At 53.4% G+C, this 22,248-nt stretch overlaps 1 protein-coding gene across 1 annotated transcript; it reads left to right on the plus strand.

Moving 5' to 3' along the window:
- The first annotated feature begins 1,595 nt into the window (after positions 1-1,595).
- Slc26a9 (solute carrier family 26 member 9) lies at positions 1,596-20,781 on the plus strand. The gene is made up of 20 exons (XM_041648503.1): positions 1,596-1,720; positions 3,940-4,079; positions 4,200-4,310; positions 4,967-5,142; positions 6,652-6,816; positions 7,458-7,610; positions 7,901-7,983; positions 8,704-8,851; positions 9,538-9,651; positions 9,819-9,896; positions 10,732-10,827; positions 12,520-12,626; positions 13,289-13,358; positions 13,448-13,540; positions 13,677-13,790; positions 14,224-14,514; positions 15,316-15,370; positions 16,031-16,173; positions 17,047-17,118; positions 18,444-20,781. Exons 1-20 carry the CDS (start codon positions 1,596-1,598, stop codon positions 18,489-18,491), a joined length of 2,382 nt encoding a protein of 793 aa, XP_041504437.1. The 3' UTR covers positions 18,492-20,781.
- The last annotated feature ends 1,467 nt before the right edge of the window (positions 20,782-22,248 follow it).

Consider the following 22,248-nt stretch of genomic DNA (forward strand, 5'->3'; position numbering starts at 1 on the left):
GTCATTCTGCCTCGAAAACTCGGGCTGTTCTCTTGAGGCCTCTTTGGTTTCTCCCACTCATGTCTCACATACCATGGCCCTTACTCACTTCTGCCCATGTCTCCTCCAAAACCCCACGGGTTGGTTCACTCAACAGGCACTTGCTAGGGACTAAGTAGCAGGTGAGTAGCTGGGCAGGGGCTCTGCGGGTAGGCTCGTCCTCCTACTTTTACCCTCTGGTGGGCATCATCGTGGGATTTCACTAACAGGCCAACCCTTAGCTGCCATTCTGGAAGGCTGTCTCAGCCCCCAGGCCAAAGGAATGGATACACCAATCAACTCAAGCACAACTTCGTTAGCCAAGACCCTCACGTCACCGTCCTTTCCACTGTACTTAATTCCTTCTGGGCCATCACGCACACATCCCCGTGAAGTAAGCAGCCTAACCCACATTGCTGGTGAGGGCTTGGAGGTTCAGGGAGGTGGTATCATCCTTCCCTTCTCTCCCAAGAAGCCAGAACAGTCTCTGGTCTCTGGATTCCCAGTTCTTTCCTGTGTTCTATTCCAAAAGCGCATATGCTAACCCACTCCCTGAGGCCTTCACCTGGGAAGTCTGGTGGGGTGGGTCCCTCTGTGATTGCACATCTTCAACCCTATCGCAAACTTATTTTGGTAACAGCCACCCCAGATTCCCCAGGACCTCTCAAATGTAAGTCTTCTCTCCGGCCACCCTCTCTCTCTCCTCGCCTGGGGGCCTCTACATAGCTCTTGCCAGCTGGGCTTAAGGAACAGGAGAGGGGTTCAGAGTTAGAGGAGGGTAAAGGAAGGATTCTCACAGGGAACTCCTCTGGGCCCCAAGGGCCCTGGCACCAAGCTCTGCCCAGCTCAGCTCCTGGAATATCAGGTTGCACAAAGCGTGAGGCGGAGAGAGAGAGACACCAGTACACAAGGGTGGAGGATAGGCTAGGCACAGGAAGCTGTGGGAGAGAACCAAAGCCGGCCATCCAGACTTCCCCGAGCACACTATTGTCCTTCCTGGGGAAACCTGTTGGTGAAGTCGTGGGCAGGAGGAGTCTTATCCAACAAAGGTCCTCCTGAGGTCACGCTGGCTAGCCCCCTGCCTCTAGGCGAGCTGTTTTCCCGATCGTTCCAAGCTAACCAGCTGACTGGCGTGAGCCTTTCTGCCAGGGAAACAGAGGCCTAGGGCAGGAAACAGTCTGCGGAGCCACCCCAGCCTTGGGGGAGTAGGATTCCTGTGTGGAAACCAGCTGTGACTTTTGTCCTTATGCTCCCACCTCCTCTTTGCCTGGTGTTCAGCAGGAGTGACAGTGATGTCACAGGTGTGGAGTGCCAGCCACGTGCTGGGTGCCAAGCAAAACAGCCAGGGCGAGTGTGTGTATCATCAGTGCCTGAGAAGGAAGGCCACCAAAAGCAGTGAGTCTGGTGGAAAGGCCTGACTGAGGAAGGGAGGCACCTTGCTGGATGGGGGCGGGAAGACTGGGATAAATCTCTGCTGCAGAGAGGACCAGAGAGAGAAGGGCCTAGCTGGCACTGAGAAGGGATGCCCCTCACTTGCCCATACTCTGCTTCTCCTAAAGCTTGTCAATGCCCCAGACATGAGCCAGCCCAGGCCCCGCTACGTGGTAGACAGAGCTGCGTACTCCCTCACCCTCTTCGATGATGAGTTTGAGAAAAAGGACCGCACCTACCCGGTGGGAGAGAAACTTCGCAACACCTTCAGGTAATGTGGCCCAGAGCCCAGACTCCTCTTTCCTCTGTTCCTCGCCAAAATCCATCCTGCTCCAGTCAGGGCTCCTGGACCAGTAACCAAGGGGTTAGGGAAGCCCTAGGGGAGGGCAGGTTCTGAAATCCGAATACAAGAGCCTGCAAGCTCATATACCCCGAGATCCTTGGGAAGGATGGAGAAGAGGAATGAGGACCACACAGCCATTCAGAAGGTTGTAGGGTGGTGTTTCCATCCCCTACGTAGCATCTCCTGAAATCTCAGTCCTCTTAGTCATCTCTCGGGTCTTCAAGGACCGCTGGATGGATGTGCTACACCATGGAGCGGTGGGGAGCACCTGAGCCCCTCCTCCATGCCCCATCCTTGGGTATCAAAAGGCACCGTCTCTCCATGCCTCATCCTCATGGGTAGTCCTTCTTCCATCCAGTTCAAAGGATTCCTAGAGGAGGAATTCTAAGTTCCTAGGTTGTACTAAGAGACCCTACCAGCCTTGGGGTTCCTCCTACTCTCGGGTCCCTGAACTGTGGTAGTGGTCTGTGCAATCTTGCCTCGAAGGAAAGTGCCCCACACCTATACCCCAGAAGCCTGAAGCCATAGGCTCCCTGCCCCCTTCCCAGACTTCTGGCAGACCTCACCCTCCCTTGCGCTCCTGCGGAAACAGCTGATTCAGTTACCTGGATTGAGGTCACTGGCAGTAGCTAAAGCGGAGCCGCAGGTGGAACTGGTTGAAGCCAGGGAATCACCCACTAGAGTCTTTACTAAAGCCCTAGACCAACCCTGCTTCTCCTGGGAGGTTCCATCTCTGCTCAGCAACACTCAGTGTCTGGGCCCTGGCCTTGCTGCTGCGCTCCTCAGGCAGAGGGGCAGGTGCAGTCAGTCTTTGTGTTCAAGTGAGTTTACGTTTAGGTTGTTTGTGTGCCGGCAGGATGGAGGATCTGATGTTTCGTGGAGGTTAGGGCTGATGAGAACTGTACAGAGAAGGAGCAAATTCACAGTTCCCATGACGTTGGCACAAGAGCCTTGAACAGTGCCTCGCACACATGCGGTGCTCCAAAGAACGTTGGTTGAATGAATGAATGAGTGAATGAATGAGTGTCTACAGAGCTAATCCCTCCCCCAATCCCGTCCTGGACTCTGAGGCTTCTACATAAGTTGTCTGGCATCTCTTTCCAGCGCTTCTTTCAGACTTCAGGTTGCTTTCCCTGACATATGGCAGAGGTGCAAGAAGGCTGGGTGTGTGAGCCGTGTTCCTCCCCTCCCCTCCCCTCCCCCCCACCAGCTCTCTACCGGCGAGTCCAGTTTTCTCTGCCATAAGCAAACCTGTCAGAGCTCCTGCAGAGCTGTTGCCTCCTAGCACAAGGCTTTTAGGTATGCATGAAGCCGTTCACCATTTCCCGGGTGCAAGAAGCACCCCAGGTCCCAGAAGAGGCTGGACTGACAGGCTGGTGGAGATGCCGTTCTGCAGAGTATTTAATTGGGACCAAAAGAAAAAAGAAAAAATCTGCCTGGACTTTCCAGGATACAAAGCATTGTCTGTGTTGGTTTCAGTCTTGGGTGACATCCAGAGGCCCCAGTGTCAGGGAAACTATTGTTGAGCAACAGCAAAGAGTAAAGATTGGTGCGGGGCAAGAAAGGAAGCCTAATCAGTCTAGGCCCGTGAGTCACCAGAGGAACCCAGGGCATTTGACTTCAACCCCCACCCCAAGTCATCAATTCACTGGCTGTCACCCTCAGGTTTGTAAGCCCTTGTTCCTGCTACCCGAGTCTCCATGAAAGGATCTTGGGGTGTTCCACAAACAGTAACAATCAATACTCCTCACACTGTTGGCCAAGGAATGGCTCTCCCATCTTCCTTTTCGCTCTGATGCTTTGCCAGTGGTGAACACCCACACTAGACTCACCGAATGTCGGGGACAGCAAGTTGGCAGAGTGCGCCTCACAGGGACAACAGAGATTGCCTTTTTGTGATGGTCTAAAAGAAAGGGACTTGACACCCTAAGAAGGCTGAGCTACCATTAAATCAACACCTTGAAGCCCAGCCTTGTGGATTCCCAAGTGGAGGGTCAGCGACGCCGCCCAGGGTGTGTTGCTGGGCTCTGCCATTTAAAGCACAGCTTTCCCTCCGCAACATCCCGCGGCACAGGCTGTGCCCTGAGATTGAGTGAGCCAAAGGATGGCAGTGCCAGCGTCTCCCTGCAACCTGCCCTCTTTCACAGGTGCTCCTCAACCAAGTTCAAAGCCATTGTGTTGGGGCTGCTGCCTGTGCTCTCCTGGCTCCCCAAGTACAAGATCAAAGACTACATCATCCCAGACATGCTGGGTGGACTCAGTGGGGGTTGTATACAGGTGCCACAAGGTGAGAGTAGCCCCAGCCAGGCCTAGCTGGCCAACCCCTCCTGTTCTTTCCCCACCTCTACCCTATGACCTCTGTGAACCAGATGCTTTCCTGAGCGAAGACTCCCTCTGTCTCCTGCAGGCATGGCATTTGCATTGCTGGCGAACCTTCCTGCAGTCAATGGTCTCTACTCCTCCTTCTTTCCCCTCCTGACCTACTTCTTCCTAGGGGGTATACACCAGATGGTCCCAGGTAAGGGCTCTTCCCTCACCCTTCCTCTACTCCCTCATCCCCACCCCTCCCCCACTAAACATGATGCCTTAGACTCCAAAGACACAGGGCATGATGAAGGAGGTTCCGTTTCCACCTTTATTCTCCTGGAGTTGATGTTGATCCAACCTGAAAGGGTGGTCGCTGCATCAGTCCTAGGTCCTTGATGACCTTGGAGAAATCCTTCCACCTCTGTGAGCTCAGTCAGCACAGCCTATTGCATCTTTTTCCTGGGAAGGAGAACAAAGTGTGACAGAGCATAATATACCATATGTTATGCAGACCAAACAGATTGAGACACGACAGCTCTCAGCGGGCCACTGCAGGGAGATTTGGAGTTGCCTAGCACCAGTGAGGCGGAGGAAGAGAACCTAGACACAGTTTCTGGGCCAGGCTGTGCTGGCACTTCTGAGCTGATGTCCAAGGAGCCAAGGAGATGATGTTAACAAGGATGTACCTGATCTGGGGAAGTGTCCTTGGCAGCTTAGATGTGGCAGCTGATGATGTGTCATTGGCAGAGACCAGCGTAGGGAACCATTCCTCGGGGGCTGGTGCACGTTCCAGGGCTGGACCCCTTGGTCATTTCCAAGGGCACGCTGCAAACTTCTGACTCTTGCTGGCTGGGTGGGGCACCGCAGGTACCTTTGCCGTTATCAGCATCCTGGTGGGTAACATCTGTCTGCAGCTGGCCCCAGAGTCAAAATTCCAGATCTTCAACAATGCCACCAACGAGAGCTACGTGGACACAGCAGCCATGGAGGCAGAAAGACTGCATGTGTCGGCGACTCTTGCCTGTCTGACCGCCGTCATCCAGGTGAGGGGTCATCTCCCACCCTTACCAGCGATTCCGCACAGAAGGTGGCAGACCACCTTAGCGCTACCTCCGAACCCCCAGTACGGTCAAAGCTACCCTTTCCATCCTAGGGACCAGAAGGGTTTTAAAATAGTTTAGACTCTCCACTTCCTGTGTGTGGCAGTGCCGCCAATGGAACTCTCTTGAACATAAAGTCTGCCCAGAGACTTTCAGATGCCCCTTGGAGAAACCCTGATCTCTGCCAGTATCCCTGCTGCCCCTCCAGCCTCCTCTGTCCCAGCTCTGGCCCTAGCCACAGTACACTGCATAAGCCGACCGTCTAACCAGGGGTGCAAAGATTTCTTTCCTCCAGTGTTGATGAAAGAGGCACAGCGCGGCAGATTGCAAGGGCACCGGCCACTTTAGAGAGTACCTATCATTCAGTCATCACTCACCTAATGTTTTCTGATTGCTTTGCTCTGCCAGGAATTAAGCTAGGCCTGAGGATACAAAGATAAGTGAAAGAAAGAGGCCCGATTCACAAGTTGCTCCAAGCAGGACAGAGGAAGTGGCCTTGTCAACAGATAAATTTGTGTGCCACAGTGAGATAAGAGGCACAGTAGAACCCTGAACGGGTGACTGTAGGAACCCAGGAAAGTCCTCAGAGAGGAGGGGACATTTGACCTGAGAAGGCAAAGTCAAATGGAAGCTCACTGAGACTGAGTAAACCCGGGTGCCGACTGCTGCGGGCAGAGGAAACTGCACCCGAGAGCACAGAGGCCTAAGCGAAGTCTGCCTAGGGAGGGTTTTAGTGTGCCTCAAGGGCAGAGGGTCAGAGGAAGCCAGGAAGGTAGGTAGGAGCCCAATCCTAAAGTCTGCAGTCTGTCCTCTTGGCAGCAGTTTGGGTCCTATTTGCTCAGAAAGATGGTTGGCAGGTGGAACCGAGGCAGGGATTGTGCAGAGGCCCAGGCAGGAGGGACAGAACGGTGGCCGTGGCGAAGGAGATGCGGGTGGGAGGAAGAAACATTTTGCCAAGAGCATTACCAGCTCTTCGTGGTTAGCAGCCTGTAGGAGGAAAGGCGGTGTGACTCTCGGGATTTCAGTCGAGCAACAGGTGGCACCGGGGGAGGACCACGTTTATATTAAGATAAAGGAACTGAAGCTAGTGTAGTGAAGTGGCAGAGAGGCTGTGTGCTGAGGGAACCAAGGTTTGGTGGCAGGCGCCCAGGTCACAGAGAATGTTGGGGAAAGGTTGCAGGGATCTCTTCACCCTGAGTCCCTGCTGTCACGGAGTTACATGAGGCTTCCGGCCAGGCTGTGTGTCCGGCAGTCGGTGCAGACGACCCATTGTGGACTCTCCGGCAGTCTTGGGGTCCCGCAGTTGGAGCAGACGCCCCACTGCGGACTCTCAGCCAGGCTATGTGTCGGGCAGTCGGAGCAGAGGACCCAACTGCAGACTCTCGGTCAGGCTATGTGCCTGGCAACTGGAGCAGACAACCCACTGCGGACTCTTCACCTTCTTCCTTCTAGATGGGCTTGGGCTTCATGCAGTTTGGCTTTGTTGCCATTTACCTCTCTGAATCCTTCATCCGGGGCTTCATGACAGCCGCTGGCCTGCAGATCCTGATCTCCGTGCTCAAGTACATCTTTGGTCTGACCATCCCCTCCTACGCTGGCCCAGGCTCCATCGTTTTTGTGAGTCCAGAAACACCCTTCGGGGAGGGGCAGGATAGGAACTGTTCCCACCCTTAGGAGGTGGTGAACTAATTTGTTCTGATAGCTGGCTGGGCTATTGGGCAGAGGGTTTCCCAATGTGTTCTCCTTGTGGGAAAGAGGTCTAACACAGACCCTCATGCACTCACCCGGGCTCTCTGTGGTCAATCCCAGCACAACAGGAGACCCCATTCCTCAAAGGCCTGCACTCCTTTATCCAGGAGCCCCTTCTCTTTTAAGTTTAAACTCTCAACAAGAGAAAGAAAATATATCATCTTGAAGTCCCCAGCCCCCACATCAGGTGGATCACAAGCCCCTGTAACTGTAGCTCTAGAGGATCTGACCCTCTCTCTCGCCTCCACAGGCACCTGCACACATGTGGCGCACACTGACACATGCGCACACACACACACACAAGAATAATATGAGAAAGTGTAACTCCTTCGCCTTCACTCCTGACACCCCGCTTTGGGAGAGGGTAGTTGGAGAGAGGATGGTATCCACACCCAGGGCTGTGTTCTGCCTTTGTGTGTCTCCCGCGGCATGTCTCCCCTGGGCCGGGCACCCAAGGGCAGGGCAGTATGGGAAGAAAGGATGGGAGCCTGTGATGCTCTCTCCCTTAGACCTTCATTGACATTTGCAAAAACCTCCCCCACACCAACATCGCGTCGCTCGTCTTCGCCCTGGTCAGCGCTGTCTTCCTGGTGCTGGTGAAGGAACTCAACGCTCGGTACATGCACAAGATCCACTTCCCCATCCCTACGGAGATGATCGTGGTGAGGATCCTTCCTGCCTGGAGATGGGGTTCTGAAGGTCAGGATGGGGGCAGTGAGTAGAGGCGTCCCCGTCCATCCCTCTACCCACTCCGCAGGCAGCCAGCGGGACAGGAAGTCACATGTGAATACGTTGCATGGCCCTCCGTGTGAATCCCCAGGCTGCCTCATGCACATACTGCCTTAAGGTGGCAAGACTAGGATCTGGGAGTCCCAGAGAAAGGATTTAGAAAAGACCCCCGATTTAGCCCCAACTAAGAGTCCATATCCATTCTCCACTTTGGGGTTTGCAGGTGGTAGTGGCGACAGCTATCTCTGGGAGCTACAAGATGCCAAAAAAATATCACATGCAGATTGTGGGAGAGATCCAACATGGGTGAGTCCAGATGGCTCAGAGGCCAACCCCGGCCCGTTCTCCACCAGAGCCGTGGCCCTCATGGAGATGAGAGGCCCAAGTGAAACCGAATTGAAAACTGACTCAGAAAAGCCACATAACCAGCCCTTGGTGGCCACTTCATGGAAAAGGAGTCCCAAATGCTACCCTCCCAGCCCCTAAGTTTCATGCACTGAACGCAGTCAAACCTCTCTCAGGCCCACTCATAGCTGGCTTTCTGTTGCGGGATTAGGTGATAGGCTGGAGGAGTGGGAGGACCTCCCGCAACAGCTTTCAGCTTTGCTCTTGTGCATAATCTTTTACCCACGCAGAAAGGGAGCCACTAAGGTCCATCAGATTCTTTAAGCATCTGTTCTATGTCAGGCACCATACTGGATCCAGGACGGCTGGGACAAGGCTTGCCCTACGGGCTAGAAACAGGGGAGGGGGAACAAGCCCTCACAGAACCACAGGCCTGTGGGTCTAAAAACTAGTGGACAAAGAATCAGGATCTGGACACCAACAAATGAAGCCCTCCAGTTGACTGACTTGTTGACCTGTACAAGTTAATTCCTCCTTTCAGAGATAGGACCTGCCTTTGGACTAGAGTGTGTGAGATCACGTGGGACAAGCCATCCAAATAAGACCCTGGCATACATGGTGGGGGTTCAGCTCCCCTCCTCTCACACCCCTGGGCCCTGCCTCTCTTTGGGTCCTTTGCAGGTTTCCCACTCCAGTGGTCCCAGTGGTTTCGCAGTGGAAGGACATGGTGGGTACAGCCTTCTCCCTGGCAATCGTGGGCTACGTCATCAATCTGGCTATGGGCCGGACCCTTGCCAGCAAGCATGGTTATGACGTGGATTCTAATCAGGTATCTCCAACTGCCCCTGGCAGGGCTCAGGGGTACTGGGCCCACAGAAGCCTACCAGCAACAGCTTAGAGGGGTTGGTGATGTAACTCCGTGGTAGCACACAAGAGGCCCTGGGTTACACCCAGCTCCTCAAATAGGGGAGATAAAGATGTCAGCTCTGTGCTGAGTTGAGACAGTAAGGTTTGGGAGGGGCTAGACCTAAGGGTTGGTGGACTAAACCTATGGTTTTAGCTTTCTTTTTTCTTTTCTTTCTTTCTGTGAGGAGTCTTGGGGGGAGCAAGTTTACATGTTTGTGTGTGTGCACATGTATATGCAAGTTCATACACATGTATGTGTGTGCTACATATGGAGGCCAGAGGTTAACATCTGATGTCTCTCACTGGAACTACAGCTCATTGCCTGGTTATGTTGCCTAGACAGTAAGCTCTGAGGAATCCTCCTGCCTCTGGCTCCTCAGCGCTGGGATTATGTGTTCATATTTTTTACAGGGGTGCTAGGGATCTGAACCCAGGCCCTCACGCCCATGCAGTAGTGTTTACTGGCTGAACCCCGAGGCTGACCTTTTGAGCGGTAGTGTGTGTGGTCAGGTAGCATCACGGTCTACACCAGGCCTCAGAATCCCCCTCACACAGATGACTGCCCACATCAGAGCCCTACTCCCCACCAACCCTGCCCTCTCTCCACAGGAGATGATTGCCCTGGGCTGTAGCAACTTCTTTGGCTCCTTTTTCAAGATTCATGTCATCTGCTGTGCGCTCTCTGTCACCCTGGCTGTGGACGGGGCTGGAGGAAAATCCCAGGTGAGCCTTGCCTCAGGGGACCAGGGTAGGAGTGGAAACGGAGCAATGCCAGAGAATTCCAGATGCCATATGCGTGCCATCCTCACCCAGCTAGTTTTCACTCCCTGGGAAACGGTCGAGTCACGAGACGTCCGTAGCCACTCACTCCCAGCTCTTTCTCTGACTAGGTGGCAAGCTTGTGTGTGTCTCTGGTGGTGATGATCACCATGCTGGTCCTGGGGTCCTATCTGTACCCTCTCCCCAAGGTAAGAGCCCAACCCAGAGCAGGGGATGATGACAGCCTCCAGGAAGAATAACCCCTACAAGTGGAAGGAGCACATGATGGATGGGGAAGTGGGAGGAGCACGTGATGGATTGGAAAGTGGGAGGAGCACGTGATGGATTGGGAAGTGGGAGGAGCACGTGATGGATTGGGAAGTGGGAGGAGTACTTGATGGGTTGGGAAGTGGGAGGAGCACATGATGGGTTGGGAAGAGGGAGGGGCACGTGATGGATGGGGAAGTGGGAGGAGCACTTGATGGATGGGGAAGTGGGAGGAGCACGTGATGGATGGGGAAGTGGGAGGAGCTAGTGATGGATTGGGAAATGGGAGGAGCACGTCATGGATTGTACACTACCACTGTCACCCTCGCTGCTAGTTGCCCTATGAAGTAAACAACAGAGCGTTTTTCCTCCCTTGTACTGGTGGGGGAGACTGAGGTTGACAGCCTGACTTGTCTGGTGAGGCAGCTCACCATGTAGGATTGGTTTCTGGGATCTGGATCCCTAGGCTGGAGGATAAAGGGCAAGGTGTCTGGGAGTGCAGTGTACCCGCACCCGCACCGCCTCTTACGAGGATGTAAGGTGTGAGCTGCTCAGGGATGCAGGAGAGGGAAATACAAAGGCAGCCCCCAGAATAAGCGGTGTGGCTTAACAGGCTTCACTTCGCAATCCTAGGACTGAGGGGGCGCTTAGGAAAGGAGCCCCGGAACTCTAGCTTTGTCTTGTGGGGCTCCAGGGTCAGCCGTGTGTGGGAAGGACAAGATGAAGGGGACGCCTCAAATGACACAATGTTCTCCTCCTCTTCTTCTGCTTCTCCAGGCTGTGCTAGGAGCCCTGATAGCTGTCAACCTCAAGAACTCCCTCAAGCAACTCAGCGACCCCTACTACCTGTGGAAGAAGAGCAAGCTGGACTGTGTAAGTGTGGGGTGGTCTCCGGTTACCCACAAATGCCCCTGCCCTCCTCTCAGCCTGCAGCTCTGGCCTGATGCAGATGCTCTGGTGTTCCCTAGTCCCCAGGGGCTGAGAAGCAGGCTTTGGAGAGAGCCTAACTCGGCCACTCCCTGGCTCTGTCGCCAATAGCAAATTCCTTTACCTCTCCAAGCCTCAGCTTCCGTGCCTGTGAAGTGGGCACATTCGACTTCGGGATGGCTTTTGAAGAAGATGGGATTAGGGAACTGTGTGCGGTCTGAGTTGCCTGTGTAATCATCGAAATGTAGTAGCTACTCTTTTTATAATTTACTACCCACATCTCCTTGTTCAGTAAGAAAACTTAGAATATAAAGCCAGAAGTTCAGGATCCTGAGAAAGTTTATAGTCTTCTCCTGGGTTCTACTTCCTCATCTGTCTGTGGGATGGAGCTGTGTACTGCGGCATGCGCTGGCCCTGAAGACGAGATAAATCCCCATGGGAAAGTGCCATGCTACACAGGCCTCCTGCGGCTTCGGCTTCATGCTTCAGCTGTACCAATGAGGGCTCCAGTGTGTTGACAGGGCTCCTCAGGTCCACGTGAGCCCACCCACAGGTGCCCAGAGATGAGACTGACTAAACACTGCGGAGGACCACAAAAATCAGAGGCAATGCAGGAAGCAAGAGTCTGGCTGGAAACTCCCTGTTGGGCTCCAGGCTTCTGGACTGTCCTGCCACTCACAGGCTTTTCCATACCACGTATGGAAGGAAATCTTTTATGTCAGGAACTGTGTGGTCTTCTGAGGACTCCCAGTGAGCGGTGGAGACAGGAAGAAATGAAATGCTCCCCCCCCCCAGCACATGTTCTGATTTTACCACATGGTGCCCACCTCCCGGCTATGGCCGCAGACCCTCGTAGCCAGATGGTGCCCTGTGACTTGATCTTCACTGTGTCTCTATAGAAATCCCAACAGAGGCTGATTCCTCCAGACCCATTTAGAGGCTCCTGAGGACCCTTGGGGGACAACCAGCACCCCTGGCCCAAATTTTCTCTGTTCAGGGGTTGAGTCCCCATCCAAGCACACACAATCCACTGCTAGACAGGAAGAGGGCTCCATTCACTCGGGAGCACCCTGCAAGGCTAGGACCCATGACTCTCTGACCTTTCAGTCTTCTTGCAGAATGGACCTCATCACCCCTCTGCCCGCATAAACTAAGAAACTGGCTCACCCAGCCACACAGTCCAGAACCCAGCTTTGAGCCTGGGTGCCTCTTACCCAAGGGCATGCTCTTCTTTCTCGGCTCACGCCGTCTCTCAGTACATGCTTCCATCATCTCTTAAAATAGAAGGCTAGAATTCTATTTTTAAAACTAGGCTGAAGACTGGGGTGGGGGTGGAGCTCGATGGTAGAGAGCTTGTCTGGAACGTGAAACCCTGCATTCAATCCCCAGATCTGGGAGAGGGGGGGAATTCAAAAGCTGCACTCAATGTAAGAGAAATGGGCAAGGAAACCAAAGTCCCGGCATGTGACTCGCTGCAAACATGAAGTAAGAAGGGAAGGAGAGATCTGAGTTAGGCAGGCCGACTAGGGTCTTGGCTAATCCCAGGAGACTTCCTGCAAAGGGTGGTTTTACTCCCTCCAGATTGCCTTTTGACATCTCTCTCTCTCTCTCTCTCTCTCTCTCTCTCTCTCTTCACAGTGCGTCTGGGTGGTCAGCTTCCTCTCCTCCTTCTTCCTGAGTCTCCCCTATGGTGTAGCAGTGGGTGTGGCTTTCTCCATCCTGGTTGTGATCTTCCAGACCCAATTGTAAGTGACAACCTCATCCCTCCCTGGCCCAGCATGGGTTTACTGGACCAGTCTGCAAAGATCTCCCATAGTGCACTGTAGCTTCTGCCTTCCGGACCCAGAGAAGGGACATGCTGCCAGACCACAGCAGTACTTAACCTAGCCAGGACAGTGGGCATAGACTAAGATATCTGACTTTGGCACCCTAAAACCCCAGAGCAAACCAACATGGGTTCAGAGGGCTGGGGATGAGGAGGAGCACACAAGGAAGCTCTGTGAGAACCTCAACTCAAATGGGACCCTCCTCCGGAGAACACTAGGTCAGAGCACGGACTCTGTGCCCTTCCTCCAAAGGATGCCATTAGCGCAGGCTGAGGGTGCCTCAGAGGAGATCAGGGTGCGACAAGGACAATGCTGGGTGTAAGAGAAATCAGGAAATCCCGGCCTTGTCACCTCTGTGCCCTTCTCCCTCCTCTCCCCCAACCCCCAGTCTGGGGGCTACACCAGCACATGCCTGGTTATAGACCAGTCACAAACCACCAAGCCCACGACCCCAGGGCAGAAAGACTAACAAACAAGCCTGCATAAGAACAGGAGTCCTGGCTGGTTTTTCTCATCCCCCACCCCAGCATCACTCCAAGCTACTAGCATCCTTACTCTCCATCCTCCTTTTCTTCATCTAGTCGAAATGGTTCCACACTAGCCCAGATCATGGACACGGACATCTATGTGAACCCCAAGACCTACAACAGGGTACGTGATCCAAGCTTAGGACCTCCCTGCTCCACCCTGTCCCCTCTCCAAGACCTATCTGCGACCTGAGCTCAGTCTCCCTGTCACAGGTCCAGGAAATTGAGGGGGTTAAGATTGTCACTTACTGCTCCCCTCTCTACTTTGCCAACTCAGAGATCTTCAGGCAAAAAGTCATTGCCAAGGTAAGGCTCCATCCTTGCTGACCAGAGGGCTGAAGAGAGAGTAGCCAGAAGATGGAAGCAGGAAGGGGCTAGGCTCCCAGGGCAGGCCACCCCACAAAGGTAGAGGTCAAGGTTGCTATTGGCCCTCTTCCCACAGACAGGTATGGACCCCCAGAAGATATTACTCGCCAAGCAGAAATATCTCCGGAAGCAGGAGAAGAGGACGGCGAAGCCCACACAACAGAGGAAGTCCCTCTTCATGAAAACCAAGGTGAACTGAGGCTGGAACCACCTCCATGCCCATTCTGGCCTTGCCCCTGGCTCCCAGCCTGCAACAGCACATTGAAAGACAGGCAGGAAGACTCCGAGAGCACTGCTGGACACTCTCCTAGGGAAAGGCTGCCAGCTCCCAGAGGACCCACTGGCCCCCATCTCCAGTGGGAATTTCCTAGGTGCTCAGGCTGTGTGAGGGTGAGAAGGTGGGAGAAGCAGGCTTAGGCAAATGCACAGGGAGTTCTACTGTCCCTAGAGGGCCTTCCTCTCAAGCCGAGCCGGGGAGGCTACCCCCCCCGCCCCCCCACCCGCCTCCATGCCACTTGGATTGGGAGAGAGAAGCTAGCAGGCCTCCTATGGGAAGGGGCTTTAGGGGAAGCCTGCTTGGGGTTCATTGTCACAGTCCCTGACTGTCCCCTTCCCACCCGCAGACGGTCTCTCTGCAGGAACTCCAACAAGACTTCGAAAGCGCTCCCTCAACTGACCCCAACAACAACCAAGCTCCTGCAGGTGACGCCAACATATCCTACATCACCTTCAGCCCAGAATCCTCCACGGCTGCCTCGGCTGCCTCGTGTGAGCCGCCCACCTCCGCTCAGTCTCCCAGGGAGCCTAGTGATGCTCTAGCCAGTGTCCCGCCCTTTGTCACCTTCCACACCCTCATTCTCGACTTGAGCGGAGTCAGCTTTGTGGACTTGATGGGCATCAAAGCCCTAGCCAAGGTGAGGCATCATGGGGCAGGAAGGAGGGCATGCACCCTACCCCCGTTCACGTCCCTCGTTTGAACTAGTTGAGGGAGCGTCCAGACCCTAGGGACCCCTTGCCCCAGATGTGAGCAGTTCAGGACAATGAGGTGCTGGAGCAAGCTCCCTGAGCCTCAGCCCACCAAGGCCATTCTGGGTTCTTTCTCAAGCCATCAGTCTCCAGAACCCACTTTGGGCCCTCTGAGTGACTCCAGCTTGGCCCTTGGCTCTGCTGCCCCTTCCTACACTCACCAGAGAAGAAGATGCAACATTGCTTTGTCTCAGACTTAAGCCAAACAGAAGGACCCATCTGATCACTTTTCGGTGACCCTGTAACAGTCAGTTTGACAGCGTTTCTCAAAAAGACTCAGACAGAGGCAACCTAGGAGATCAGGGAGCAGAGACTATGTCAGGCCATTCTCGGGTGTTGAGCTCAGCTGGCTTCTCTAGGCTGGACCTGAATTCCCAGACTTCACTGACCTGCCTAACTGAGCCTTGGTCCTGAGCATTGAAAAAAGGCCATGTGACTTTAAGTGCCCGCCACACTGTCAAAGCCCCATTTCCGCCCCACTTTTCAGAGAGGCCTTGGGCCAGCACTCCAGGGGGTGCTCTCTGCCACTCATGCCTGTGGCTGCCAGAGCCCTCGGGGTTGCTTGTTTGTTTTCCCTCGCCTCTGAAGTGTGTGTGTCGTGAGTCACTTTTAAGATCCACTCAGAGCATTCCTTTCCTTTCTTTCCTCCCCGTTTCCTTCCGCTCCCCTCCTCTCCTCAACCCCTCTAGCTAAGCTCCACCTATGAGAAGATTGGAGTCCAGATCTTTCTGGTGAACATCCATGGTAAGAAGAGTGGGGGTTGGGTGGGCTGGAGAGGGGATGCAGTGGGGACCGGTTGGTGAGCATCCTGGGGTGGGGGATGCTCACGTGGCTGAGAGCAGACAGGATTCTAATCTGCTCACCACTAATTTGTGTGCGCCCTGACTCTAGTTAGCCGAGTCTCTGGACTGCCTGGGGTTCGTCTCCAGCCGTGTAAATTGGAGGGTTGGCTGGTTGAACCTGAAATCCTTTCCATGGAAAGCCCAGAGACCCCAATTCCCAGGGACTTGTCTCCAAAGGGAGCTTTAAGCAGCCCTGAGGACACTCGCTGAATTCGCTATGCCAAGCACAGACTGCACACAAGGGCACAAAAGAAACACCGAGGGGGTGCACACGTATCCAGACCCACCCAGCAGGACTCTTCCAGAGCCCCGTGATGAGTGTGCTCATTCCTCTTACCCTCGGTGAACACTCCCAGAAAACCACCTCCAGAATGTGCTGTATTATTAACCTTTCCTTGACAAGCAACAACTTCTCAAATCCGAAAGCTTCCTTCAGCGCTAGGTTGAGGGCTCAGCATTTTCAAGATCATACTGCCCTCTGCTGTCCAGAACCGATATTGCAGGGTCAGTTGTCATCTTCGCCAGCACCTCCCTCCAGCTAACCTCACCTGCCTCCTTCCAGCCCAGGTGTACAATGACATCAGCCATGGAGGTGTCTTTGAAGATGGGTGTGTCCAGCGCAATCATGTTTTCCCCAGCGTTCATGATGCAGTCCTCTTTGCCCAGGCAAACACTAGAGAAGACCCAGCACGCAGCTTCCAAGGGGTAAGGTCTCCACACCTGAAGAACCCTAGGCTCCAGCTCCTACAAACAGGAGGAACAATGCATGTTAGGAAGAACGAGAGATGGCTTAAGTTCCATCACCAATTCTGCCACCTCACGCTCTTGAACCTCAGTTTCCCTATCTGTAGAATGGGCACCATCAACCATTGCCCTTGACTGTTTTGTAGTAGTGGTGGGTGCCCCAGCTTGGAGACTTCAGGCTAAGATGGATGGAGGGGCTGCAGCTGAGTTTTGTCTCTGCATCTTGGCATTTAATTTACTAGCTCAGTGGATGGTATGAGAAAAAGATATAAACAACTGTCTAAAACGTCAGAAGCCAGACCCAGCCTCCCCTCACTTGCAGGTCCTGGGAGACTAGCAGAACGCTCTGACTCATGAGCCTTGCCCACACGGACTCTCGGACAATCCTTGTTCTTTGTCATTACACCAATAATACCCAGTTATGTGGGTCCTGGGGATTAAACTTGGATTCTTTAGCTTGGTGACACATGCCTCTACCCACTGAGCCATCTCTTCCAGCCTAGTTTTAATATTTATAAATAATTTAAATTACACAAACAATGCATGCACACTCCTTAGCAGTGCAGCAAGAAAGCCAGGAAAAAGAGTCTGAGGATCCTGCCTTTGCAGAATCCCGGGGAAAGGAAAGGAATTCCAAGTTCAGGCAGCCTGTGCCTCCCGGCCTGTAACACCCACAAGAGACGCCAGGCCCTATGGGCATCTGCCTGTTGCTATGCTGTCTCATGAGGCCGGCAGAGGAGGACCAGGGAAAGGGGTGAGGGAAACAGTCTTCCCACCACCATGCACCCACCTCTGACACCTGGACTCACCCTGCACCCACTTCCTTCCCTTCAGGCTCCAGGAGACACTGAGTTCTTCCTGTATGATTCTGAAGAGGACAGTCCCAGCTATTGGGACTTAGAGCAGGTGAGTAGAGGGGCAAAAGGTGGGGAGGAGAGGGAAGAGGACCTGTTTCTACAGAAGGTGCTTGTTGGCTGTCTCTCCCAGTTCAGAGCAGTAACCTTGAGGGTGGCAAGGTTTCACCTTTCTTTTAATAATAGATCTTGATTCTTCTCGGCATCAGCACCCCACCTTCCCCCACCCCATGCATATACAAACACTCATACACACATGCACACATACATACACACACACACACACACACACACACACACACACACACACACAAACAGCCCGTGGAATGAGAGAGCCTCAGGACCAAGTCCTAGAGAATTGCTACCTATTCTTAACTCTCCAGTGTGCCAACCCTGTGATCGTGGCTAAGCCGTGTGACATCACTGGGTCTGTCGATATTATCAGTAAAGTAAGAGACATTTAGTTAATCTGTCCCCCTGCCCCCAGGACTGGCATCTTTAATCAACTCATGAGGTGTTTGTGGAACACCTACCGCCTGCCTGACACTGTTGCAGGTGGGCAAACAGCCGTGAACAAAGGCCCCTGTTCTTTGGAAGCTGCATTCTGGGAGAACTGATGTTTGGGGGCATAAATGAATTATTACAGCAACTGGTTAAACATTTAGAACTGACAGCTATGCGATACAAGCTGTTACTGCCTTCTTGGGGCCTGTGAAATTTATCACCATTCCAGTCCCTTGAGTTAAAAGAAAGCAAGTGACTAAGTTTAGAGAAATCTGGATCTGGGTCTGTTAAAAATAGCATCTGTCTTCCCATTCTTTTCTGGTTTGAGTACCATGATCCTCCGAGTGTGTCACTCAGAGTGTTGATGACAAGTGAGGGATACCTGAGAGCTACCAGGCTGATTTCTGAGCTCCATTGGAATCTCCAGCACAAATAATACAGCTTCTGTAATCTTGACCTTGGTGTTGCCTCACAAAAAAAAAAAAAAAAATGGAGGCGACACTCAGAAAGGAAAGTGTAAAAAAGAAAAGCCACGTAGCACAGGCCAATGGGACACAATTCACAGTTAGATTCTACCAACACTGTCTCCATTGCTCAGTACCAGTTCACACCTATACTAGCCTGCCCCTCCTCTGCTCCATCACCCAGTACCAGTTCACACCTATGCTAGCCTGCCCCTCCTCTGCTCCATCACCTGGTACCAGTTCACACCTATGTTAGGCTGCCCCTCCTCTGCTTAGCTGCATACACTGTCTCGCTCGCTATGCTTTATTCTGGCCTGCGGTACATAGTCCCCCCTCGGTTGCAGCCTCTCTGACTCCAGCAGGTCTATCACTCCCTCGCTCTCACCCTTCCTCCCTGTGGTCTCTGCAGGAGATGTTTGGGAGCATGTTTCACACAGAGACTCTGACTGCACTGTGAGGGCCCGTTTGGTTCCCATACTGCCTCCTGAGCACGTGGCACCTGGGATTTCCACGGACAATAAGCCCAGGACCACAGGGAGGGGCAGAAAGAAGAGTATGTCCATCGGCCAAGGCTCTCGATACTCTCTCAACTCCAGTCCTCTCTCCTGACTTTTCCTCCCTCCCCATCTCCCTGGGAGAGAGCCGTCTCAGCCTCTGCAGCCAGAAGAGCCCGTCCTGACAAGAACTGGCAGGGACGAGAGTCTGATGAACCCACCCATCACCTCCCCTTCTCATTCAAGCCCAGCCCGGCAGTAAGCTTATTCTGCCCATCTACCCGTGCCCTGCCATGGCAGCTGGTGGACACCTTGCCTTCCAGTCTTAAGAGCGAGCCAAGCAGAGAAAGATAGGGGCAGCTGTGCTGAGCTGGAGCACAGTCCAAACGGGGCTGTGGCCTGGGTGGTTTGGCCTTGGAGGGTTTCAGGCTGTCGTGGGACTCAGGGATGCACTGGGTTAGAATGTGGAAGCTTGTCCCTCCAGTTGCCTTATAGTTGTCAGCTTTGTGCTTCAAAGACACGGTACTGTCCCCAATCCAGGCGTCTCTGTCTCTGTGCCCACTTCTCTCATTGTCCTAAGACTGCTGAGGCCTTCATTGCTGTCCAGCACTTCAGCCCCAGTGTGGGCAGTGGGCAGGACCCGCAAGACTGTCAGCACTACCTCTCCGGGGACAACCCACCGAGGGGCAGACTTGGCCTCTTGGATCATACCCGCCTGGATGCTGCTCCATTCTGGGGAACAGGTGACCAGCAGAATCCTCCAGCGATATGGCAACAGCCGTTCTGCACAAAATCTTTCAGAATCCCTCTTTGTACTAGAGACACGGAGAGGGGAACAGGCTGCTACTGCAGACTCAGCACAAACTGGTGGTCCCTGGACCTGACAGTCCACCTGACCTCGGAGCCCGCGTTGCCCCTCCTTGGGAAATCTGCCATGGTGGCCATGTTCATTTGGAAAGAGCCAGGCATTTGAACTCTCCCTCATCAGCCTGTAGCCCGGAGTGATGCGGGGAGGTCCCAACATGGATGAGGGAGTCCTGAGGTACTACTAGCTGCAGCACCCAACTGGGTACAGAAGTAAAGGACCAGTTCAGATTGGATCTCCCTCTACAGGGAGCTCTCAACTATCTCAGGACCTTTTTAACCCCAGGAAAGAAGTTAAATTCTCAGGAAAACAGGGAGGTAACTAGAGACATCCCACCAGTGACTTGAAAAGAAATAGGTTCTCGTTCTCTCTCTCTCTCTCTCTCTCTTTCTCTCTCTCTCTCTCTCTCTCTCTCTCACACACACACACACACACACACACACACACACACACACGGTCTTGTAAAACTACCATTTTTACAAGTACACCGAAAATCTGGCCTCTCCTCATTGTTCTCCAAGTTCCTTCAGTAGTGACCCCTGTGCCAACAGGCTGGGTTCAGGCTGGGCCGGCCCAACCTGGGAAAGCATCCCACTTACTAACTTGAGCCTGACCTTTGTTATGTGCCCATGTGTTAAGTAAGCTAGTGAGCAAGCGAGTCTCCTCCGTAGTTAAAGCACAGGGCCCTGGCGAACAGCCAGCACATTCTTGGCCGCAGCTGTTGCTTCTCAGTGGATCCATTATGCCATCTGGCTGCCAATGGAGCCCAGAACTTGGAAGGCTGAAAGACAACGTTATCTGGGATTCACTGTACCCAGCACTCGAAGTGCCAAATTCCAGGAGGAAGAGAACCCCAGCCAATGACAGTTTACCCTCCCCTACTCCGCCTCCTCCAAAGTCCAAGAAGTATTGGAAGGTCACAGAGCCGCAGGACATTTTATAAGTCCCCTTTGGACCAAGTGTCTTGATCCCATTAACCTGCAGGTCAGGTCTGGGACTGAGAGGGATTACTGATTCACGATGGCCTGGTTGGGGCTTGTTTGGGAGGGGAGCAAGGATCTGCCACATGCTATATTCTCTCACAGACCACAAGGCGAAGGTGTAATTAGAAACACAGGGGGCAGGGGGACCAAAAAGGTGCTGAAGAGAACTCCACAGCTACCGCTCTTGGGGAAGGTTGTGAGCGTCACACAGACTGCGGCTCTGGACACGACTGAGGCAGGAAGGGAGGGGGCGAGGGAACAGAAGAACCCAGATTTCCAACAGCTGTGGATGTTCTTACAGACACTGACCTGTGACATAGGCTCCCAGGAGGGCTGCAAACCTTACCTCTTGAGATATTTGTATAACTTATTTAAATGCCAGTCTCCTTTGTGTGTTTTGGTAATAAACTGGTCTTGAAACGTGGCTGTGCATACGTAGTGACATGGGTTTTAAAGGGTGGCGAAAAGAGCCCTCCAAACGGCCGATTTTGCTCCGTGCCAGTCTGAGAAGAGGTTGAAGGATTCTGAGGTGTCTCCTAGACAGCCTCCAGGCCTGCTTGCCCACTCCTCGCCATGAATGCATTCGCATGAGCCAGTCAGAAAGCAGACTGGAGGGAGGAGACAGAGCAGAGGGGCCACTTATTCGGGCGGGCGTCAGCCCTGCCAACCAGCTCTGTGCTTCTGGAACCACAAAAGGAGGCTGAGCAGTTTAGTGTAATCCACACACCTGTAATCCCAGTATTTGGGAGGAAGAGGCAAGGGGAGCGAGAGTTCTAGGCCATCCTTGGCTACACAATGAACTTGAGGCCAGCCTTGGCTACATGACACACACAGCCAAACTCTCCTCATACCTTCTGCCGACCCTCCCTTCATCAACGCTTCTCCATTGTGAATGACTACCAGAGATCAGCACCACCACCACCTAGCAAAGCCTCATGAGGGACACGATCTAACCCTGATTTCCCTCCCAAATGTGAAATACAACACAGAAAACAGGGCTTGGGTCTAACAAGCTAGACCAGTTCCCAACTTTGTTTTCTAACAGTGGGAGAAAGGAGATAAGAGGAACAGAAGGACAGAGTGATGATGGAGAGGAGACAGTGGGAAAAGCCAAAGGGACCAGAGAGATGGCAAAGCAAAGAGAGCACAGACACACGATGCGCAGAGTAGAGAGACGGAGACGAGGGAAGAGCTGGAGAGTGAACGTAAGGAGACAGGTGAGGGAGGGCTCATGTTGCGGAAGCAGGAGGCGGGTGCGTTCTTAACTGATGTCTATAAACTTTACCCTGCCACTCCTGACTGTGGGATTTCAGCGAATTACCAATCAGCATCCTCCCTGCTTGAGTTTTAGATTTTCTTCTAGCCTCGATCTGAGCCTAATTCTCCCACGAAGAAGAAAACCCAAGTACATTTTTCTCTCCTAATTTCCCACCATTCTGCCAGAGGCCAAAGGTGGTGCACAGGCTGTTTCTGTGATCCAGGAAACAGTCGGGAGTGAGACAGCAATGGAGAGAAATACAACTTAAGAAGGAAGAGTCACTGGGGCAGCTGGGGACCGCCGCCTTCCCCACTGCCTTCCAGAGGTTCTGGAGCTACCGCTACAAACTGTCAGGCAGATGGTGTGGCTCCCACAGGAAATGACCCTCATAGGCTCATATTTGAACATGTGGTCTCCAGATAGTGGGGTGTTTATGAAGCCTTTAGGAGGTAGAGTCTCGATAGAAGATGCACATCCCTGGGGGTGACTTTGGGAGGTATAGCGTCACCCCACCTCCTGCTTTCTCGGTTTTCTGTGTGGGGTTGAAACTGCCACCAGCAAGCTTCCTGTTCCTACTGTCGGGCCATGCCTTTCCCACCACGATGGACTCTACT

The sequence above is a fragment of the Microtus oregoni genome, unplaced genomic scaffold, assembly GCF_018167655.1.
Source record: "Microtus oregoni isolate MIOR12 unplaced genomic scaffold, Mior012 000003F_ref0000135, whole genome shotgun sequence".
Lineage (NCBI taxonomy): Eukaryota > Metazoa > Chordata > Mammalia > Rodentia > Cricetidae > Microtus > Microtus oregoni.

What these genes read in the sequence shown, in the direction of transcription:
- Slc26a9 (XM_041648503.1), top strand. Translation starts at nt 1,596, where the DNA reads ATGAGCCAGCCCAGGCCCCGCTACGTGGTAGACAGAGCTGCGTACTCC. An exon ending in GTGGGAGAGATCCAACATGG is followed by an intron (nt 7,984 to 8,703) that starts GTGAGTCCAGAT and finishes GGTCCTTTGCAG; the next exon opens with GTTTCCCACTCCAGTGGTCC. An exon ending in ATCTGTACCCTCTCCCCAAG is followed by an intron (nt 9,897 to 10,731) that starts GTAAGAGCCCAA and finishes CTGCTTCTCCAG; the next exon opens with GCTGTGCTAGGAGCCCTGAT.